We start from the raw sequence: 22,549 nt of genomic DNA on the forward strand, positions 1-22,549 counted from the left end.
GTTGAGTGTTACATCTGTTTTGTTTTCCCTTTTGACATGTGTACGCACTTAAATTTATGTCATATGTTTCTGAATTATTAAGGACAGGACACATTTCAGATACAGATCATGTGCTCTAGAGAACAGTTTATCTAAATACATTCTGTTCTGTCAAGTGTTAGGACACAGCATTTCTTCTGCAGCTGTGGCTTTGGCTTCTTCATCTTCATCTTCTTTTGCTGGTCCTGGTCCTTGAACTCTGGGCTGTCTGTAAGCTAATCTTTTGCTCAACACTAGTACTCTACCACTTCTAGCTTTTTCAGTGATTAATTGGAGAGAAGTGATTAATTGGAGAAGTCTCACAGGCTTTCCTGCCAGGCTTGACTTCAAACTAAGATCCTCAGATCTCAGCCTGAGTAGCTAGGATTACAGGTGTAACCCACCTGTGCCTGGCCCATGTCTTTTTTTTAATAATTTTTTATTGAGGGGCTGGGAAGGTGGCTCAGTGGTAGAGCGCTTGCCTTGCATGCCTGAGGCCCTGGGTTCGATTCCTCAGCACCACATAAAGAAAAAAGCCGGAAGTGGTGCTGTGGCTCAAGTGGTAAAGCGCTAGCCTTGAGCTGAAGAGCTGAGGGACAGCGCCCAGGCCCAGAGTTCAAGCCCCACGACTGGACCCCCCAAAAAACACAATAATAATAATAATCTTTTATTGAGATTAAGTGGTTACATAAATTTCACACATTTCACAGTATTATAGGATAATGATACTTAAAGTCACAAACATTTTTTTTTTGGGGGGGGGGTCCGGCTGTGGGGCCTGAACTCTGGGCCTGGGCACTGTCCCTCAGCTCTTCAGCTCAAGGCTAGAGCTCTACCACTTGAGCCACAGCTCCACTTCCAGCTTTTTTCTTTTTTTTGGTTATGTGGTGCTGAGGAATTGAACCCAGGGCCTCATGCATGCAAGGCAAGCGCTCTACCACTGAGCCACCTTCCCAGCCCTGGCCCATGTCTTTTTATTATTATATACAAGCTTTTGTTTCTAGACCACAAAAGTAATTGATCTAAACTCTTGTATAAACTTTTCAAGTTTCATATTTTGTATGTGGTTTAGATTCTATTCTAATCTTCCTTATTTGAAACTATATAAATGGTAAGATACAATTCTATCATAATTATAGAATGTAGCCTTGATAGATGGAATTGTGTGTGTGTGGGTGTGTGGGGTGTGTGGGTGTGTTTGAGACAGGATCCCATTGCGTAGCCCAGGCTTGTCTCCTATCTCCTAATTTTCCTGCCTTAGACTTCTAAGTGCTAGGATCATTATTATTTTTGTTGTTGGTTGTGGGGCTTGAACTCTGGGTATGGGTGCTGTCCCTCAGCTCTTCAGCTCAAGGCTACCACTCTACCACTTGAGCCACAGCACCACTTCTGGTTTTCTGGTGGTTAATTGGAGATAAGAATCTCATAGACTTTGTTGCCTAGGCTGGCTTTGAACCTCAGTCCTAAGATCTCAGCCTCCTGAGTAGCTAGGATTACAGAGATGGGCCACCACAGCTTCAGAAGCAGAGCCTGGTTTGGGATTATTTTTATACCTATATTTTGTAGGTTTACAGACAGACTTTGTTTTGGTTAGACAATTTGCCTTCTAGCAGCTTAATACCAGTATAAAATATCTTCCAAAGTAATTAATACTTGGGCAGTGGGTATTATTACTGTGAAATTCTCTGATATGTAGACTTTTAGAGTTATGTATGCACATGCACTGGTCCTGGTGGTTGAACTTGGCCGGTTGCACTGTCCTAATGCTTTTATTGTTAATTGAAGATAAGAAGCTCACAGATTTTCTTTCCCAGTCTGGCTTCAAACCATGATCTTGAGACCTCCACCTCCTGAGTAACTCAGATTACAGGTGTGAGCTACCAGCACCCAATAAATGGTGCAGATTCTCTCTCTCTCTCTCTCTCTCTCTCTCTCTCTCTCTCTCTCTCTCTCTCTCTCTCTCTCTTTTCTTTTTTTCTTTTTTTTGGTCAGCCATGGGGTTTGAACTTAGGGACTTGGAGCCTGGGCATTGTCCCTGAGCTTTTTTGCTCAAGGCTAATGCTTTACCACTTTGAGTTAAAGCTCCACTTTTCTGATGGTTAATTGGAGATTAAGAGTCTCAGAGCGGGAGCAATGTGGCTTAGTGGTAGAGTGCTTGCCTTGCATGCATGAAGCCCTAGGTTCAATTCCTCATTATCACATAAACAAAAAGCCAGAAGTGGTATTGTGGCTCAAGTGGTAGAGTGCTAGCCTTGAGCAAAAGAAGCTCAGAGAAAGTGTCCAGGCCCTGAGTTCAAGTCCCACAACCACCAAATAAATACATAAATAAATCTCCTGGACTGGGCTGCCTGAGAACCACAGTTCTCAGATCTCTTCCCTCCTGAGTAGCTTGGATTACAGGTATGACCCACCAGTGCCAGGCAAGGTAAAGTTTTTTAACAGTCTGAGCCCTTGCTTTTTTAAGGTTATTGAGGACTTTAAAAGTTCCTTTTGGATCACATGTCTTTTTCCAAAAATTTAAGAGTTTTTTTGTTTTATTGTTTAAAATTTAATGATGGAAGAGTGACATTGACCAGGAACCAGGATGCACTGTACTCATAACCTGACTTCTGGAATTGAATTCTCTTTGGTACAACTATTCAAAAATAATAAATATAAAAATAATCAAATTTAGCCAGGTGCTTGGGTCTTACATCTGTAATCCTACTTACTCAGGATGCTGAGATCTGTATTACAGTTCAAAGCCGGCCAGGGCTGTTAAGTCCCTGTGAGACTCTTACCTCCAGTTAACCACTCAAAAACCATAAGTGGAGCTATAGCTCAAAGTGGTAGAGTGCTAGCCTTGAGCTAAAGAGCTCAGGGACAGTGCCCAAGCCCTGAGTTCAAGCCCCACAACTGACAAAAAATAAAATCAAATTTAAATAGAGGATCATATTCACATATACACCAAGCAGTTTTAATTTTTTGGTGTATCAGCTTGGTATGGTTTCAGTTGGTCTTCAGAAAAATGGAAGACCAAAGTAAAGGTAATCCTAAGTATAAAGGAATTTCCTATTTTTATGATTTTGTGTGTGTGTGTGTGTGTGTGTGTGTGTGTGTGTGTGTGTGTGTGTGTGTGTGTGTGTGTGTGTGTGTGTGTGTGTGTGTGTGTGTTTATAGTAGGGCTTGAACTTAGGGCCTCATGATCTCACTTGGCCTGCAGTTTTACCACTTGTGCCACATCTCTACTTCTAACTTTTTGCAGGTTAATTGGAGACAGGAGTCATGGACTTCGTTGCCCAGGCTCACTTTGAATTGTGATCCTCGGATCTCAGCCTCTTGTGTAGTTAGGCACCTGGCCTAGTCCCTTAGCTTTTTCACTCATGGCAGGGCTCTTCTGCCACGTAAGCCATACCTCTAACCAGCTTTTTGCTGGTTAATTGGAGATGAGTCTTCAGACTTTACTTCCCAGATTGGCTTCAAATAGCCATCTTCAGATCTCAGCCTCTGGAATAGCTAGGATTACAGGTGTGAGCCACTAGCACCTGGCTATGATGTACTTTGATCATATTTATTCCCTCTATTACTTTGTCCCACTATTCTCATACCCCTTCCACATTCCTAGCAGTCCTCCTTTTACTTTCATGGCTTTGGTTATGTTTTGTTTCATTTACCCTAGTGAGAGAAAACATGTCATACTTGTCTTTGTGTAATCGGCTATTTTACTTTTTTTTTTTTTGTCAGTTATGGGACTTGAACTCTGAGCCTGGGCTCTGTCCCTGGCGCTCTTCAGTTCAAGGTGAGCACTCTACCACTTGAGCTACAGTGCCATGTCCAGTTTTCTGGTGGTTAATTGGAGATAAGAGTCTCATGGAGGAGGTGGGAAGGTGGCTCAGTGGTAAGAGTGCTTGCCATGCATGCATGAGGCCTTGAATTCAATTCCTCAGCACCACATAAGCAGAAAAAGCCAGAAGTAGCTCTGTGGCTCAAGTGGTAGAGCGCTAGCCTTGAGCTAATTCGCTGGGGGACAGTGCCCAGGCCAAGAGTTCAGGCCCCCCAACCAAAAAAAAAAAAAAAAGTCTCATCGACTTTCCTGCCTGGGCTGGCTTTGAACCACAATCCTCAGATCTCAGCCTCCTGAGTAGCTAGGATTATAGGCATGAGCCATCACACTTGGCTTTGGCTTATTTTACTTAACGTGCTCTCCAGCTCTGTCTATTTTCCAGTGAAAGATACTATTTTATTTTTGTGTGTGTGTTTGTGTGTCTGTGTGTCTGTATCTGTGTATCTGTGTGTACGCCAGTCCTGGTGGTTGAACTCAGAGCCTGGCTGCTGTCCCTGAACTTTTGTGTTTGAGGCTAATATTCTGTCACATGAGCCACATCTCCACTTCTGGCTTTTTGGTGGTTAATTGGAGATAAGAGAGAGTCTCAAGGACTTTCTTGCCCAGGCTGGTTTTTTGTTGTTGGGGCCTGAACTCTGGGCTTGGGTGCTGTCCCTGAGCTCTTCAGCTCAAGGCTAGTGCTCTACCACTTGAACCACAGCACCACTTCCAGTTTTCTGTGGTTAATTGGAGATAAGAGTCTCACGGCCTTTCTTGACCAGACTGGGTTTGAAACGCGGTCCTCAGATCCCAGCCTCAGATACAGGTGTGGGCCACTGGCTCTTGGCTCCCCAGGCTGGTTTTGAATTCAAATCTTAGATCTCAGCTTACAGTCATGAACAACCAGCTCCAAATTTATTGTTTCATTTAAAGTTTTTCCATAGGTGTATAATAGAATAGTGGCTTTATTTTCCTCTACTTTAACTTCGTTTTACGAATTTCATACTGTAATTAATGAACTAGAGTAAAAGTATGCTAACATATCACTGAGTAAGTTTCTCTCTGTGGAAGATCTTCTGAGGAGAGAAAACAGATGTGAAGAAGTAATTAGCACTTATTTATACCTTTGTTCCTGGCAGGTGCTCTTGGCAGCAGCAGTCTGCACAAAAGCAGGAAAAGCTATTGTTTCTCGACAGTTTGTGGAGATGACCAGAACTCGGATTGAGGGTTTATTAGCAGCTTTCCCAAAACTCATGAACACTGGAAAACAACATACATTTGTTGAAACAGAGAGTGTAAGATATGTCTACCAGCCTATGGAAAAATTGTACATGGTACTGATCACTACCAAAAACAGCAACATTTTAGAAGATTTGGAGACACTTAGGCTCTTTTCAAGAGTGGTAAGTCATTCTATAAAACTGCTCCTTTTTTTATTATGTTACTTTGTGTAATTTTTTGAAGTAATTTTTCTTCCAGAGCTGCTGGTGATGATCACTTGTGGGCTCTTCACAGTGCCCAGTGCCCTATTACCGTAGCTCCTTATTTTGGGGGAGAGAGTGTGTATGCGCTTGGGATAGAATGTGACTTGTGCATGCTAAACAAGTTCTCTGTTACTGAGCTTATACCTTAAACCTCTGCAGCTCCTTATTCATTTGGTAAACTTTTTTTCTTCTTTTTTTTTGGGGGGGGGGGTCCGGTCGTGGGGCCTAAACTCTGGGCCTGGGCGCTGTCCCTCAGCTCTTCAGCTTGAGGCTAGCGCTCTACCACTTGAGCCACAGCGCCACTTCAAGCTTTTTTTCTTTTTGCTTATGTGGTGCTGGGGAATCAAACCCAGGGCCTCAGGCATGCAAGGCAAGCGCTCTACCACTGAGCCACCTTCCCAGCCCCAACTTTTTTTTCTTCTAATCCTGGGCTTTAAACTCAGTGCCTCACACTTACTAGACAGGCCTCTCTATCAGTGAGCCACACCTCCAGCCTTCATTTGGAAGACTCTTTTTTGTTGTTGTTATTTTTTGTTTTTTTGTTGTTTTTGTTTTTTTATGGTTGGTTGTGGGGCCTGAACTCTGGGCACTGTCCCTCAGTGATTCAGCTCAAGGCTAGCACTCTACCACTTGAGCCCACAGCACCATTTCTGGCTTTTTCTGCTTATGGGTACTGACGAATTGAACCCAGGGCCTCATGCATGCAAGGCAAGCACTCTACAACTGAGCCATCTTCCCAGCCCCATTTGGAAGACTTTTATTGGATGCCTTCCTAAGCTATAAGTGTCTCAAAGAGAATGCAAGAATTACTCTTTTATATCCCAGTTCTTAGTTACTCAAATCTACTTGCTTAGCCATGTTTTTTAGATAACACTGATGCACACACACATACTTTCTCTCTAAGACTCTTATGCCAAAATGTCTTAACATAAAGACTAAGCTCTAATGCTTTTATGCCAAAAAGTCTTTCTTAACATAAAGATTAAGCACTGAGAAAGAGATTTTGGGCTTGGATGTAGAGCAGTGGCAAAGCGCTTGCCTAGCAAATGCAATGTCCTGGTTTTGATCTTGTTTCATTGAAATCCATACATACACATATTCTTTCTTCTTCTCCCTCTTTCCCTCCCCTCCCCCCTCTTCTCTCTCCTCTCTATCTCCCCCCTCCCTCTCCTTCTCCCTCTCCCTATCCCTCTCCCTCTCTCCTTCCCTCCCCCCTCTTTCTCCTCCCTATCCCCATCTCTCCTCCTCTTTCCCCCTCTCACTCCCTCTCCCCCCCCCCCCTCTCTCACTGGGGTTTAGAACCTAGAGCCTAACTTTTGCTCCGCTGGCTTGCCTGGCTGGTGCTCCACCACCTGATGAGGATAGGATAAGGATAAGCTATGGAAACACAGCTGCCAATGAATTCTAAATTTCCTTTCCATTGCTGTTCATAATTAGATTCCAGAATACTGCCGAGCCTTAGAAGAGAATGAAATATCAGAGCACTGTTTTGATTTGATTTTTGCTTTTGATGAAATTGTCGCCCTGGGATATCGGGAGAATGTTAATCTGGCACAGATCAGAACCTTCACAGAAATGGATTCTCATGAGGAAAAAGTCTTCAGAGCAGTCAGAGAGGTAAGTGAGGTCTTCTCTAGGACTGCTTTTTTGAATGTCTCTTAGCCTTTTTTAGTCTGATTTTTTCTAGTTTTACTTGCTGTTGTGGACTGTACTCAAAGCTACATCCCCATCTCTTTCTGTAGACTCAAGAACGTGAAGCAAAGGCTGAGATGCGGCGTAAAGCAAAGGAATTACAACAGGCCCGAAGAGATGCAGAGAGACAGGGCAAAAAAGCACCAGGATTTGGGGGATTTGGTAGCTCTGCAGTATCTGGAGGAAGCACAGCTGCCATGATCACAGAAACCATCATTGAAACTGATAAACCAAAAGTGGCACCTGCACCAGCCAGGTATATCCAGAATATATTACCAGCAACCCTAATAAGCTAGGGGAAGGTATATTGTTGTATAACTTTGGAGTGATTGCTAGACAAGCTATAAATAGTAGGGGACTTGAAGGAAAATGTGGTATAAACCTAGTCAGCATAAAATAGGGAATAATAAGACATAAATAGGTTGGTTTGTGGGGGGGGTATAAAAGAGAATACTTTTACAGATTATGCATGACTTCAATTTCTTGTGAGTGTTGTTTTACTTGAGGAATGGAAGAATTATTTAACAGTTTATGGAACATGCTTTTTTTTTTTTTTTTTGGTCCGGTAGTGGGGCCTGAACTCTGGGCCTGGACACTGTCCCTCAGCTCTTCAGCTCAAGGCTAGCGCTCTACCACTTGAACCACAGCGCCACTTCTGGCTTTTTTCATTTTGCTTATGTGGTGCTGAGGAATCGAACCCAAGGCCTCAGGCATGCAAGGCAAGCACTCTACCACTGAGCCATATTCCCAGCCCAGGAACATGGGTTTTTTAATTTTAATGTTGGAGAGGATTCTAGACTACTTGTATTGTATGCTAAATTTTGTTGTAAACAGTTACTTATCTGGATTGAAGGCAGAAAGTTTTCCTAGATTTATGTATGATTGTAAAAACATAACTTTGATCTCAGAGGTTCCATATTAATAATCACTGTCATCTTGTTGGTGGTATACCTCTATAAACACAGAGAGAGAGAGAGAGAGAGAGAGAGAGAGAGAGAGAGAAATTGCCAAGCTAAGCACTGGTACCTCATGTCTGTAATCCTAGTTGCTCAGGAGGTTGAGATATGAGGATACTGCCAGCCCAGGCAGATAAATCCCAGAGACCAGAGACTCATCTCCAATTAACTGGCAAAAAAAAAAAAAAGTGTAACTCAAGCGGTAGAGTGCCAGCCTTGAGAAAGCTAAGGGGAGAGTGCTAGCCCCATTATTGGCCCACACAGAGCCAGATGCATATGGCTCATTCCTATACTCTTAGCCACTTAGGAGGCAGAGACCTAGAAGGTCACAGTTTGAAGCTAGCGTGGACAAAAACATCCTCAAGACTGTGTCTGTATCTCTAATTAACCAGCAAAATGTTGTGCTGGTAGTGTGGGTCAAGTGGTAGAGCACCAGCCATGAGAAAAAAAGTTGGAGTGCAAAGTTGTGAGTTTAAGCCCCAGTCCCATCACAGACTTCACCAAAAAAAGACCAAAAAGAAAAAGCAACATATGGGGCTGGGAAGGTGGCTCAATGGTAGAGCGCTTGCCCTGGGTTCAGCACCACATAAACAAAAAGAAAAAAGCCGGAAGTGGCGCTGTGGCTCAAGTGGTAGAGCACTAGCCTTGGGCTGAAGACCTGAGGGACAGCGCCCAGGCCCAGAGTTCAGGCCCCAAGACCGGACCCCCCCCCCCCCCCAAAAAAAAAGAAAAACCAACATAGTAGTTCACTCCTATAATCCCAGCACTTGGGAAGCTGAGGCAGGAAGATCATGAATTCAAGGTTAGCTGAAGCTATATATCAAGACCCTGTTTCCCGTCCCCCCCCCAAAAAAAAAAAACAGACTCAAAAATATGTATATATAATACTGGCAGTTTGGTCAAGTTAATATTAGACTGTCAGTAATGATACCCACCAATACTAGAAGCGCAGGTTTTTCCCGTGAGATCTTTACATTCCTTTTAAAGAATAGCTTCAAGGAAACCTTCGTTGATGTGGAATCTTTAATGTTTGTGTTCTTTGTATGTTTTATTATGTTTGTTTTCTTACTTTGTGTTTTTGCATTTAGGCCTTCAGGTCCCAGCAAGGCTTTGAAACTTGGAGCCAAAGGAAAGGAAGTAGATAACTTTGTGGACAAATTGAAATCTGAAGGTGAAACTATCATGTCCTCTAGTATGGGCAAGCGTACCTCTGAAGCAACCAAAGTACATGCTCCATCTATTAATATGGAGAGGTAAGGAGTAATTTTTTACTAACTTGTAAAGTGAGATTAATTGTTGTTGTTGTTTTTCAGTCATGGAATTTGGAACTCAAGAGGCCTGGGCACTGTCCCTGAGGTTTTTTTGCTCAAGGCTAACCCTCTACCACTTTGAGGCACAGTGCCACTTCCTGTTTTCTGGTGGTTAATTGGAGATAAGAGTCTTACAGACTTTGCTGACCAGGCTGGTTTTGAGCCTCCATCCTCAGATTGTTTTTGTTTTTGTTTTGCGAGTTCAAGGACTTGAACTCAGGGCCTGGGCACTGTCCCTGAACTTCATTTGCTCAAGGCTAGCACTCTACCACTTAAGCCACAGCGCCACTTCCAGTCTTTTCTGTTTATGTGGTACTGAAGAATTGAACCCCCGGGGTTTTGTGCATGCTAGGCAAGCACTCTACCACTGAGCCACATTCCCAGCCCCAAACATAAATATTTTAAGTCTTCCAGTGTGCTATAAATTCTTTTTGTGCTCCTTTTTTATGCTAATAATCAAAACTTTTTTTTTTGGTCGGTCAAGGAGTTTGAACTCTGGGTTTGGGCACTGTCCCTCAGCTCTTCAGCTCAAGGAGAGTGCTCTACCACTAGAGCTACAGCGCCACTTCCAGTTTTCTGGTGGTTTATTGGAGATAGGGAGTTTCACGGACTTTCTTGCCTGGGCTGGCTTTGAACCTTGATCCTCAGATCTCAGCCTCCTGAGTAGTTAGGATTACAGGCATGAGCCACCGGTGCCCAGCACAAAACAGTTTTTTAGACTTAAAAAAATAGATAAACACACACACACACACACACACACACACACACACACACACACACGCGTGTGTATTGAGAGGACTGGAAGAGGGAGAGAGAAAAACAATAATAAAGGGCATTAATCTGATTAGTGTTCAATGTATGCAGATGTGAAATACTACAGTAAAACTTACAACTAATATTCACTGATTTAAAAGAAATTTACCTTTTAATGTTTTCTCATTTTAAAGACTCAATTAGAGTATTTCCTAGATAGGGGTCCGTAGTGATAATGGTCACACATATTTAGGTATGTCTTTTTTTTGGTAAAACTATAAGGAGAACCAATTTTTAACCCAAAAGTCATAAATACCAACAGCAAATTAACATTTGCCTTTATAGAGTGTTTCGTTGTGTTGTAAGGAAACTCAGTCACAAGAAACAGCGAAGCCAACACTTAAAATGCCAAATTATGATTCTTTATTGGAGAGAAAAGGCCAAATTATGAGTCTTTATAGGAGAGCCAGAGGACTGCTGGTAGACTCATATTTCAATGGTCAGCAGCCTTGAATGCAGTTAGCACAAATATAGGCCAAATCCACACAAAGTATGTGGAATCAAACCTAACAAAAGTGTTTTACATGAGCAAAGCAAACTAGATGAGGACACTTAAACCTAATAGAAAAGCAAACCATCTAGGGAAACAATCAGGAAATCAAGGGCTAATTATCAGGGGAAGCATAGACCCAGTCCCCTTACTTCAGTTGTTCTTGGAATCAAACCCAGAGCCTTGCACTTGTTAGACTAGACAATCCTTCTGCCACTGAGTTATACCTAGCCCCAATATACTGTTTTGATTTGTTTTTAGTCCTGGGCTGAAGTAGTGGTTGGTGACATTTTTAAGTGATAGGTTAATCAAGTTCACCTATTCATGACTCAGATTTCTTGTTTTGAGCCCAGACCTTCTACTGTTCCTGATGGTTTTAAGGTCAAGTGAAAGCTGAGTATGTGAGGATACCTCTATCATGCCTGCATAAAGGGAGAAAATTAACTATGTGTCCTGTTCTTAATGAAATGAACAAAATTACATTTGAATACATATCTTGATTCACTAAAGTGCCTCTGCTACTTCTAGCTTTGAGAGAGAGTTTTGGTGCTTTTAAACCTGTTGGAGACCATCATGTACTAGAGAGCTTCAGATCCCTTTCTAAGTGAAATACCTCTTAAGTGGAGAGTAAGCCTTATGAAGGCAAAAATAGGACCCTGAAGACCAGAGTCTGGTGCTTTTTGTTTGTAGGAAGACCTAAGAGGTTGGAATAGAGAATGAAGTATGAGACCAAAATATTTGTGGGCTCTGCAGTTTACCCAGTTAAACGTACTTATATTATGAAATAGGTAAATTGTATGTAATAATTGCCTACAGTACTTTGTAATTTTGTTTTTAAATTGTTACATTCCTATAATAAAAGTTAAAAGACTTAAAAAAAAAGTTTTTTTTTGGTCAGTGGTGGGTCTTGAACTCTGGGTCAAGGCGCTGGTCCCTGAGCTCTTCACTACCACTTGAGCCACAGCACCACTTCTGGTTTTCTGGTGGTTAATTGGAGTTTCATGGATGTTCCTGCCTGGGCTGGCTTTGAACCATGATCTTCAGTAGTAGCTAGATTATTACAAGTGTGAGCCACCAGCACCCAGCACATTAAAATTTTTAAAGTCAGCTGGGCTCCTGGCTCACACCTGTAATAATCCTAGCTACTCAGGAGGCTGGGATCTTTTCCTGCCCAGGCAGGAAAGTCTGTGAGACTTTTATCTCCAATTAACCATTAGAAAACCAGAACTAGTGCTTGGCTCAAGTGGCAGAGCACTAGCCTTGAGTGAACAAAGCTCAGGGACAGTGACTAGGCCCAGAGTTCAAGACCCACGACTGACCAAAAAAAAAAAAGTTTTAATATAAAAAAGATCTTCCAAGGACCAAGCGCAGTGAGTGGCTTACATCTGTAATCCAACTTACTCAGCAGAGGAGATGGAGAGATTTGCAGTACTAGAGCAGCCTGGACAAAAGTTAGTGAGATAAATACCACCACCCCCTATCTCAACAAATAAGCTGGATCAGGTGGTGCATACCTCAAATCCTTGTTTTTTTTTTTTTTTGGTCGGTCGTGGGACTTGAACTCTGGGCCTGGGCGCTGTCCCTCAGCTCTTCAGCTCAAGGCGAGCGCTCTACCACTTGAGCTATAGCGTCACTTCCGGTTTTCTGGTGGTTTATTGGAGATAGGAGTCTCAGGGTCTCTCCTGCCCAAGCTGGCTTTGAACCGCGATCCTCAGATCTCAGCCTCCTGAGTAGCTAGGATTACAGGCGTGAGCCACCAGCACCCGGCACAAATCCTTGCTAAGTGGAAGACACAGATAGGAGGATCATGGTCAGAATCTGGCCCCAACAAAAGCAGGAGAGACTATCTTTAAAAAGAGCTAAAGCTAACAGGGTAAGGAACATGGTTCAGTGGCACAGTACTTGCTAGGCAAATGTAAGACCCTGATTTCAAGCCCCATTACTATAAAAAAGAAGTAAAAGGGGACTGGGAAGGTGGCTCAGTGGTAGAGTGCTTGCCTTGCATGCATGAGGCCCTGGGTTCTATTCCTCAGCACCACATAAGCAAAAAGAAAAAAGCCAGAAGTGGTGCTGTGGCTCAAGTGGTAGAGCATGAGCCTTGAGCTGAAGAGCTGAGGGACAGCGCCCAGGCCCAGAGTTCAAGCCCCACGAATGGACCCCCCCCCAAAAAAAAAAAAAAAGTTAAAGAAAAAACTCTTCCTGCCACTTAGCCTTTGAACTTATTGTAGAAGAAACTGATATTAACTAGTGTTTTTGTGGATCCTTGAATGAATAGTCTATGGTATATAGATGAATACAAACAAGTATATATCTTTTTCCTTTTTTTTTTTTTGGTCAGTTGTGGGGCTTGAACTCTGGGCCTGGGCACTGTCCCTGAGCTCTGCAGCTCAAGGCCAAGTGGTCTACCACTTGAGCTGCAGTGCCACTTCCAGTTTTCTAGTAGTTAATTGGAGATAAGAGTCTCATGAACTTTCCTGCCTGGGCTGACTTTGAACCAGGATCCTCAGATCTCAGCCTCCTGAGTAGCTAGGATTACAGGTGTGAGCTACTAGCACCTGGCTATGTCTTTCTTATAGAAATAGAAATACAATACTAGACACAATATGCACTTGTACTTCTTTAACTTATTATTTGGGTGATAAAAGTTTCCCTACTTGAGGTCTGGGATATAGTTTGGTGGTAGAGTACATATGTCCAGGACCCTAAAATCCCCAGAACTACCAAGTAAGGAAGTACACGAACATCCTTATTTGAACCTGGATTCTAATGCTTTGATATAGCAGTAGCACCTTAAAAAAAAAAAAAAAAGGTATTGCCAGGCACTGGTGGTTCACGCCTTAATCCTAGCTACTCTCAGGAGTCTGGAGGCTGGTACCTGAGGACCAAGGTTCAAAGCCAGCCCAGGCAGGAAAGTCTGTGAGTCTCCAATAAACCACCAGAAAACTGCAGTAGTGCTGTGGTTCAAGTGATAGAGTGCTTGCCTTGAGCTAAAGAGCTGAGGGACAGTGCCTAGGCCCAGAGTTCAAGCCCTAGGACCAACCAAAAAAAAAAGTTGTTTATAAGTTTTGGTTCCTACATTTCTAAACAGATCAATCACTTTGTCTTTACAGTGTGCATATGAAGATTGAAGAAAAGATCACATTAACCTGTGGACGGGATGGAGGATTACAGAATATGGAGTTACACGGCATGATCATGCTTAGGATTTCAGATGACAAATTTGGCCGAATTCGTCTTCATGTGGAAAATGAAGATAAAAAAGGAGTGCAGCTACAGGTGTGCAGAGGCTTTTGATACCAATGTTTGGGCCTGGCATTCATTCATCCTTGGCTTTTTTTTTTTTTTTTTGCCCAAAGTTGGTGCTCTACTACTTAAGCCATAGTTCTACCTCTGGCTTTTTGCTATTTAGTCTGAAGACTGCCCATGCTGGTTTTGAACTGCAATCGCGATTAGCTAGGATTACAGACAAGACCTACCTGCCCCTGGCAGGTTATTAGTGTTTAATCATCTATTAGGTGTTTTGTTTCGTGTGTTTATGCTTGAAAGAGTCTTGTTATATCTGAGTAAATGTCTTAAAACTTGTCTTTAAAGAGCAAATCTTTCTTCAGTGGTTCAAGCACCTCTGATCCTAGCTATTTAGGAGGCTGAAATCTGAAGATTGCAGTTCAAACCCAGCCTGGGCAAAAAAGCCCAAAAGATACTTATCTCCAAAAAAGCCAGAAGTGGAGCTGTGACCTTAGTGGTAGAGCTCTAACCTTGAGCAAAAAAAAACAACAGTGCCTAAGCCCTGGGTTCAAGCCCCAGAATAATACCAAAAATAAAATCAAAATCAAACAATTGGGTTTATGCCAGGTGCCAGTGACTCTGAGCTCAAGTCCTAAGACAGACAGAAACACACACACACAAAATAAAATGAAAATTGGGATTTATGAGGTACCTTGTTTTAGACATTTAGGTTATGGGTCAGGTAAGCCCAAATGGGGTTGATTTCTTCTTTTTTCAATTCTGAACTTCAGTTTTCCTTCCCTTCTTATTTCAGACCCATCCAAACGTGGATAAAAAACTTTTCACTGCAGAGTCTCTAATTGGCTTAAAGAATCCAGAGAAGTCATTTCCAGTCAACAGTGACGTAGGGGTATTAAAGTGGAGACTACAAACCACAGAAGAATCTTTTATTCCATTGACAAGTGAGTGCTTCTGGCCAGTCCCATCAGCTGATCTGCACTAAGGACTGGAAATAGCCACGACTTATAGGTTCTTGCCTTCTCATTGCTATAGCAAACTTCTTTTTTGAAAAAGTGACCATCTTTACAAAATGGACTTGATGCTGCATTTGTATGTTTTCATCATTTGCTTTAATAGTTTAAACTTGAAATTGTTCTCTCTTTTTTTTGGGGGGGGGGGGGCGGGGTGCAGTCCTGGGGCTTGAACTCGGCCTGGGCGCTGTCCCCGAGCCTCTTTGTGCTCAAAGCTAGTGCTCTACCACTTGAAACAGCACCACTTCCAGTGTTTCTGAGTAGTTTATTGAAGATAAGAGTTTCACAGGGACTTTTGTGCCTGGGCTGGTTTCAAACCATGATCCTCAGATCTCAGCCTCCTGAGTAGGTAGGATTTACAGGCTTGAGCCATAGGCACCCAACTGAAATTATTCTTTTAAATGTATTTTACCTTAGAATGTCTTAGGCCTGCAACTGTTAATCAGCTTGTTTTACCATCTTGACTTCTCTTCAGTGTTCTAACATGACTGCTTTATTTTTCTCAGTTAATTGCTGGCCCTCAGAGAGTGGAAATGGCTGTGATGTCAACATAGAATATGAACTACAAGAAGATAATCTAGAACTGAATGATGTAGTTATCACCATCCCACTCCCGTAAGTGGAGATCCATACATAATCCTTTTCGTCCATTGGCTTTGAGAAGTGGCCTTTTGTAATTCATTTTGGAGGCAGCATTTCACTAGCTAGCTATCCATTTTAAGATATTTGCTTCTTTTTTTTGGTTGTTCCTGGGGCTTGAACTCGGCCTAGGCACTATCTTCAGCTCAAGGTGAGCATTCTGTCACTTGAGCCACAGCACCACTTCCAGTTTTCTGGTAGTTAATTGGAAATAAGAGTCTCACTCACAGACTTTCCTGCCTGCACTGCGATCCTTGAACTGCGATCCTCAGATTTCAGCCTTCTGAGTAGCTAGTATAACAGGCATGAGCCACCAGTGCCCAGCCCTATTTGCTTCTTTTTTTCCTTTGTTTTGTATACTGGAGACTAATGCCAAGGCCTTAAGCTTGCTCTTGTGTAAGTATCTACCACAAGGTACATTCAGCCCCAATATTTACTTTTTTGTTTATTGTTTGTCCTGGAGATTGAACTTAGGGCCTAGGTGCTGTTCCTGTGTGTTTCTGCTCAAGGCTAGTGCTCTGCTACTTTGAACCACAGTTCTAATTCTGGTTTTCTGTTGGTTAATTAAAGGTAAGAGTCTTACAGACTTTCCTGCCCCAGCTGGCTTTGAACCACGATCCTCATATCTTAGCCTTCTGAGTAATAGGATTATAGGCATAAACCACCAGCTCCTGGTTCTGATACTTACTTTAAAAAAAAAAAAAAGATCAACTATAGCCAGGTACCAGTGGCTCATGCCTATAATTCTAGCCATTCAGGGGCTAAGATCTGAGGATCTTGGTTTGAAGTCAGGGAGAAAAGTCTGTGAGACTCTTACCTCCAGTTAACTGCCTAAAAGCTAGAAGTGAAGCTATGGTTGAAGTGGTAGAGTGCTATCCTTATGTGAGAAAGCTGAAAGATATTGCCTAAGCCCTAGGTTTGAGCTCTAGTACTGGCATACACAATAAAGACTAGTTGTGCTATGGCACTGGTTGGTGGCTTATGCTTATACTCCTAGACACTGAGGAGGCTGAAATCTGAGGGTCAAGGTTTGAAGCCAGGCTGAGCAGACATCATTCAGACTCATCTGAAAGTGGAGCTGTGGCTCAAGTGGTAAAGTACCAGCATTGAGTAAAAAAGCTAAGAAAGAGGTTTGAGGCCTTGAGTTCAAACCCTAGTAGCAGCACATGTATTTGTGCACATGCATGAACATGCACACACAAAGAGAAATTGTAAAAGAAACCAGCTAAAAGCTGGTTATGCCTGTAGGTTATGCCTATAATGCTAGCTACTCAGGAGGCTGAGATCTGAGGATTGCAATTCAAATCCAGGGCAGGAAGGTCTGTGAGATTCTTATATCTAAGTAACCATCAGAAAACCAGAAGAGGGGGGCTGGGAAGGTGGCTCTGTGGTAGAGTGCTTGCCTTGCATGCATGAGGCCCTGGGTTTGATTCCTCAGCACCACATAAGCAGAAAAAGCCGGAAGTGGCACTGCTCTGTCTCAAGTGGTAGAGTGCTAGCCTTGAGCTGAAGAGCTGAGGGACAGCGCCCAGGCCCAGAGTTCAGGCCCCACGACCAAAAAAAAAAAAAAAAAAAAAGAAAGAAAACCAGAAGAAGAACTGTGGCTCAAAGTGATAGAGCACTAGTCTTGAACACAAAAGTTCAGGGACAATGCCCAGGCCCTGAGTTCAAGCCCCATGACTGACAAAACTGAAACCAGCTTCAAAAAGTTACCAACTTTGTTGGGCACCAGTGGCTCATGACTGTAATCCTAGCTACTCGAGCTGAGAGCTGAGGATCGGGGTTCAAAACCAGCCCAGGCAGGAAAGTCAGTGAGACACTTATCTCCAGTGAACTACCAGAAAACCGGAAGTGGCACTGTGGCTCAAGTGGTAGAGCACTCTCCTTGAGCTACAGAGCTCAGGGATAGTACCCAGACCCAGAGTTCAAGCCCCACAACTAGTGGGGGGAAAAAAGTTACCAACTTTATGATTTCACTCCTGTACCTTTCTGGAAAAGTTAGAAGATAAAGTTAGAACACAGATTTGGAGGTAGAGAGGAATGTACTATGCTACAAAGGGAACTTTGAAAATGTTCTGTGACTTGAACTAAGATCATATGCAGTTGTCAAGGTACTTTATACACACACACACACACACACACTTTTTTTTTGGGGGGGGGTTGGGGTGTCTATCATGGACTTTGAACTCAGGTCCCAAGTTCTATCCTTTTCACTTAAGGCTATCACTCTACCCCTTTGAGCTACAGGGCCACTTCCAGTTTTCTGGTGGTTAGTTAGCAATCAAGAGTCTCACAGACTTTCCTGCCTGGACTAGCTTTGAATTGTGATACTCAAATCTCTCAGTCTCCTGAATAGCTAGGATTACAGGTGTGAGCTACTGGCACCTGACTTAGGTGGGCTTTATTTAAAAGCACCAGGTAAAGCCGGGTGCTGGTGGCTCACGCCTGTAATCCTAGCTACTCAGGAGGCTGAGATCTGAGGATCGCGGTTCAAAGCCAGCCCGGGCAGGAGAGACCGTGAGACTCCTATCTCCAATAAAACCACCAGAAAGCCGGAAGTGGCGCTGTAGCTCAAGTGGTAGAGCACTCGCCTTGAGCTGAAGAGCTGAGGGACAGCGCCCAGGCCCAGAGTTCAAGCCCCACAGCTGACCAAAAAAAAAAAAAAAAAAAAAAAAGCACCAGGTAACCTGGATTAAGTCTAAACATGGCTTCAAACTCACAACTCTCCTGACTAAGCCTCCCATCTGCAAGGATTATAAGCATATACCATTTTATTTGGCTCCTGCTAGCCATAAGCAGAAAAAAAGCTCAGGGATAGCTCCCAGGCCCTGAGTTCAAGCCAATAACTGACCAAAAAAAAGTCCAGCTAAAGAATTATAAGGTGGGGCCTGGGAAGGTGGCTCAGTGGTAGAGCACTTGCCTTGCATGTTCGAGGCCCTGGGTTCGATTCCTCAGCACCACATAAGAAAAAAGCCGGAAGTGGCGCTGTGGCTCAAGTGGTAGAGTGCTAGCCTTGAGCTGAAGAGCTGAGGGACAGTGTCCAGGCCCAGAGTTCAGGCCTAACGACCGGACCCAAAAAAAAAAAAAAAAAAAAAAAGACAAGGGGGCTGGGCGCCGGTGGTTCACGCCTATAGTCCTAGCTACTCAGGAGGCTCAGATCTGAGGATCTAGGTTCAAAGCCAGTCCGGGCAGGAAAGTCTGTGAGACTTTTATCTCCAATAAACCACTCAAACCAGAAGTGGTGCTGTGGCTCAAGTGGTAGAGCACTGGCCTTGAGCTGAAGAGCTGAGGGACAGCACCCAAGCCCAGAGTTCAAGCCCCACGACCGACCCAAAAAAAAAAAAAATTACAAGGGACTGGGAATGTGGCTTAGTGGTAGAGTGTCCTGCATTGCATGAAACCCTGAGTTCTATTCCTCAGCACCACATAAACAGAAAAAGCCAGAAGTGGTGCTTTGGCTCAATGGTAGAGTGTTAGCCTTGAGCACAGAGAGGCTCAAGGACAGTGCCCAGGACCTGAGTTCAAGCTCCAGGACCGACAAAAAAAAGGTGGGGGGGGGGCTAGGAAGGTGGCTCAGTGGTAGAGTGCTTGCCTTGTATTCATGAGGTCCTGGGTTCCATTCCTCAGTACCACATAAGCTGAAAAGGCCAGAAGTGCCACTGTGGCTCAAATGGTAGAGCACTAGGTTTGAGCTGAAGAGCTAAGGGACAGAGCCCAGGCCCAGGGTTCAGGCCCCATGACTGACAAAAAAACAAAACAAAACCAGATATTCTGTATTATCATTATTCCCATCCCTTCCCCTTTGCCTTTGTGTGTGTGTGTGTGTGTGTCTGTCTAGGGTTTGAAGAAGAGAATATTATGACAACAGTTTATGCCACTGTCTAGAACTGATCATTTTATTTATTTTTGCCAGTCCTGGGTCTTGGAACTCAGGACCTGGGCACTGTCCCTGAGCTTCTTTTTTGCTCAAGGCTAGCACTCTACCACTTGAGCCAGCCTTTTCTGTTTATGTGGTACTGAGGAATTGGAACCCAGGGCTTCATGCATGCTAGGAAAGCAGTCTATCACTAAGCTACATTTCCAGCCTAGAACTGATTTTAGAAAGCATCACAATTGAAGCAAGAGCACACAGGAGGAATATAAAAGAAACTGATCATAAAAATGATAGGAGAGCCGGGCGCTGGTGGCTCACGCCTGTAATCCTAGCTACTCAGGAGGCTGAGATCTGAGGATCGCGGTTCAAAGCCAGCCCGGGCAAGAAAGACCATGAGACTCCTATCTCCAATAAACCACCAGAAAACCGGAAGTGGTGCTGTAGCTCAAGTGGTAGAGCGCTCGCCTTGAGCTGAAGAGCTGAGGGACAGCGCCCATGCCCAGAGTTCAAGCCCCACGACCGACAAAAAAAAAAAAAAAAATGATAGGAGAGGGTTAATAATTTTATGCTACCATTGAATTTTTCATTGTCTCCTTTATTTACTCTTCCCCTAATATAAGCATTGTCACTAGTGAATTAAAAGATAGTTAAATTTAGAGTATGTAGGAGTAGGTGACACTGCCTGTCAGCCATGTGTGGGGGTGCTAAGTACATCCTAACTAGCCCTGATTGTCTTGCAAGACAACTAGATATTTCTTTTTCTCAAATATATTTCCATGTTGCTCAAGGATAATCATGCTTTTACTTATCAAATTCCAGTTGCTGGATTATAAATGAAATAATCATACTGGCATCAGCTTCAGTAAGTTTTGAAAGTTCTGAACTCAGTTATTAAAAAATAATGGGGCCGGGCGCTGGTGGCTCACGCCTGTAATCCTAGCTACTCAGGAGGCTGAGATCTGAGGATTGCGGTTCGAAGCCAGCCCGGGCAGGAAAGACCGTGAGACTCCTATCTCCAATAAACCACTAGAAAACCGGAAGTGGCGCTGTAGCTCAAGTGGTAGAGCGCTTGCCTTGAGCTGAAGAGCTAAGGGACAGCGCCCAGGCCCAGAGTTCAAGCCCCATGACCGACAAAAAAAAAAAAATAATCTGGGGGCTGGGAAGGTGGCTCAGTGGTAGAGCGCTTGCCTTGCATGCCTGAGGCCCTGGGTTCGATTCTCCAGCACCACATAAGCAAAAAGAAAAAAGCCGGAAGTGGCGCTGTGGCTCAAGTGGTAGAGTGCTAGCCTTGAGCTGAAAAGCTGAGGGACAGCACCCAGGCCCAGAGTTTAGGCCCCACAACCGGACCAAAAATAAATAAATAAATAAATAAAAATAAAAAATAATCTGAAGCTGAGCGCTGGTGGCTCACGCCTGTAATCCTAGCTACTCAGGAGACTGAGATCTGAGGATCGCGGTTCAAAGCCAGCCCGGGCAGGAGAGACCGTGAGACTCCTATCTCCAATAAACCACCAGAAAACCGGAAGTGGCACTGTAGCTCAAGTGGTAGAGTGCTCCCCTTGAGCTGAAGAGCTGAGGGACAGCGCCCAGGCCCAGAGTTCAAGCCCCATGACCGACAAAAAAAAAAAAAAATCTGGAAGCCAGGTACCCGGGCGCCAGTGGCTCACGCCTAAAATCCTAGCTACTCCAGAGGCTGAGATTTGAGGATTACGGTTCAAAACCAACCCAGTCAGGAAAGTCTGTGAGGCTCTTATCTCCAGTTAACCACCTGAAAGGCGGAAGTGGCTCTGTTGGCTCAAGTGGTAGAGCACTAGCCTTGAGCTGAAGAGCTGAGGGACAGCACCCAGGCCTAGAGTTCAAACCCACGACCGACCAAAAGGAAAAAAAAAGATATCTCTTGGACTCCTCTTTGGGGTCCCTCTCCAAATGAAGAGCCTCACTATTTCCTTTTGTGGCTTTCCTTTCATTTTCAAATAAACTTACTCCATTAACCTTAAAAACTAAAACAACCCTTAGCCAGGTGCCAGCTCACACCTCTAATCCTGGCTACTTGGGAGACTGAGATTTGAGGATCCTGGTTCAAAACTAGCCCAGACAGGAAAGTCTGTGAGACTCTTTATCTCCAGTTAATCACCAAAAGACCAGAAGTGGAGCTGTGGCCTTAGTGCTAAAGCACAAAAGCTAAGAGAGAGCACCTTCTCATCGATCCAAATTCGTATCTATTTTTTTTTTTTTTTTTTTAAATTGTATTTTATTTTATTTGAGAACATACTGTACAGAGGGGCTACAATTACATGGGCAGAATAATGCATACATTTCTTACCAAGCATTGCAGCCTCCTCCTTTGTTTACCCTTCACTTCCCTTCCCTGCCTCCCCCCTCCCCCCACCCAATTTTACCCCCCTCCCCCCACCCAATTATACCCCCCTCCCCCCCCCCACACCGAAATTGTAAAGCTGGTTTTGACATGACATTTTGTACTTCTCATTGTTGCAACAGGTCCACCTGAATCCTTGCAAATTCGTATCTATTATTAGTGTTTAAATTTCACCCCTCACATACACACACAGTGTTACCAATCTTTTATTCTCCACTATTTCTCATTTTTTAAAAAATTGCATTTAAATGACTTCTTGGGCTAGGAATGTGTCTTAGAGGTGAGTGCTTGCCTAGCATGCATGAAATCCTGGGTTCGATTCCTCAGTACCACAACACAGCAAAAGGTGGAAATGGTGCTGTGGCTCAAGTGATATTATGCTAGCCTTGAACAAAGAAGCTCAGGGACAGTGTCCAGGCCTTGAGGTCAAGCCCCAGCACTGACAAAAATAAATAAATAGATTATTTCTTAACAGGTTAAGCCATAGTGCAGGATTTTTGCAAAGTGTGCTTCACACGTTTATTGTTTCAGTTCTCTTCTAACTCTTAAGACATAAATTTGAGCAGCTAGAACTATCCGGTACCTGTTGTTGAATATATCTGTATACAAAGAGAACAGAGTAAGATTCTTGGTCCAAGTGCTAGGATTTTGATTACTGAAATTATTAAGGAGCCTAATTTTTGTCTTTTTCTTTGTTTTTTGTTTTTTTGGGTTTTTTTGGGTCCGGTTGTGGGGCCTGAACTCTGGGCCTGGACACTGTCCCTCAGCTCTTCAGCTCAAGGCTAGCGCTCTACCACTTGAGCCACAGTGCCACTTCCGGGTTTTTCTTTTTTGCTTA

The 22,549-nt window shown here is 43.6% G+C and overlaps 1 protein-coding gene across 1 annotated transcript in view; it reads left to right on the plus strand.

Annotated features, from left to right (window-relative positions):
• The window catches only part of LOC138810772 (coatomer subunit delta), a 30,115-nt gene that overhangs the window by 1,566 nt on the left and 6,000 nt on the right, over positions 1-22,549 (plus strand). The window contains exons 2-8 of the mRNA XM_069997984.1: positions 4,960-5,223; positions 6,742-6,921; positions 7,047-7,252; positions 9,041-9,205; positions 13,676-13,841; positions 14,605-14,752; positions 15,328-15,436. Coding sequence (XP_069854085.1) covers positions 4,960-5,223; positions 6,742-6,921; positions 7,047-7,252; positions 9,041-9,205; positions 13,676-13,841; positions 14,605-14,752; positions 15,328-15,436 — 1,238 coding nt within the window. The remainder of the gene's footprint in view (positions 1-4,959; positions 5,224-6,741; positions 6,922-7,046; positions 7,253-9,040; positions 9,206-13,675; positions 13,842-14,604; positions 14,753-15,327; positions 15,437-22,549) is intronic.

The sequence above is a fragment of the Dipodomys merriami genome, unplaced genomic scaffold, assembly GCF_024711535.1.
Source record: "Dipodomys merriami isolate MVZ:Mamm:240054 unplaced genomic scaffold, mDipMer1.0.p SCAF_509, whole genome shotgun sequence".
NCBI lineage: Eukaryota > Metazoa > Chordata > Mammalia > Rodentia > Heteromyidae > Dipodomys > Dipodomys merriami.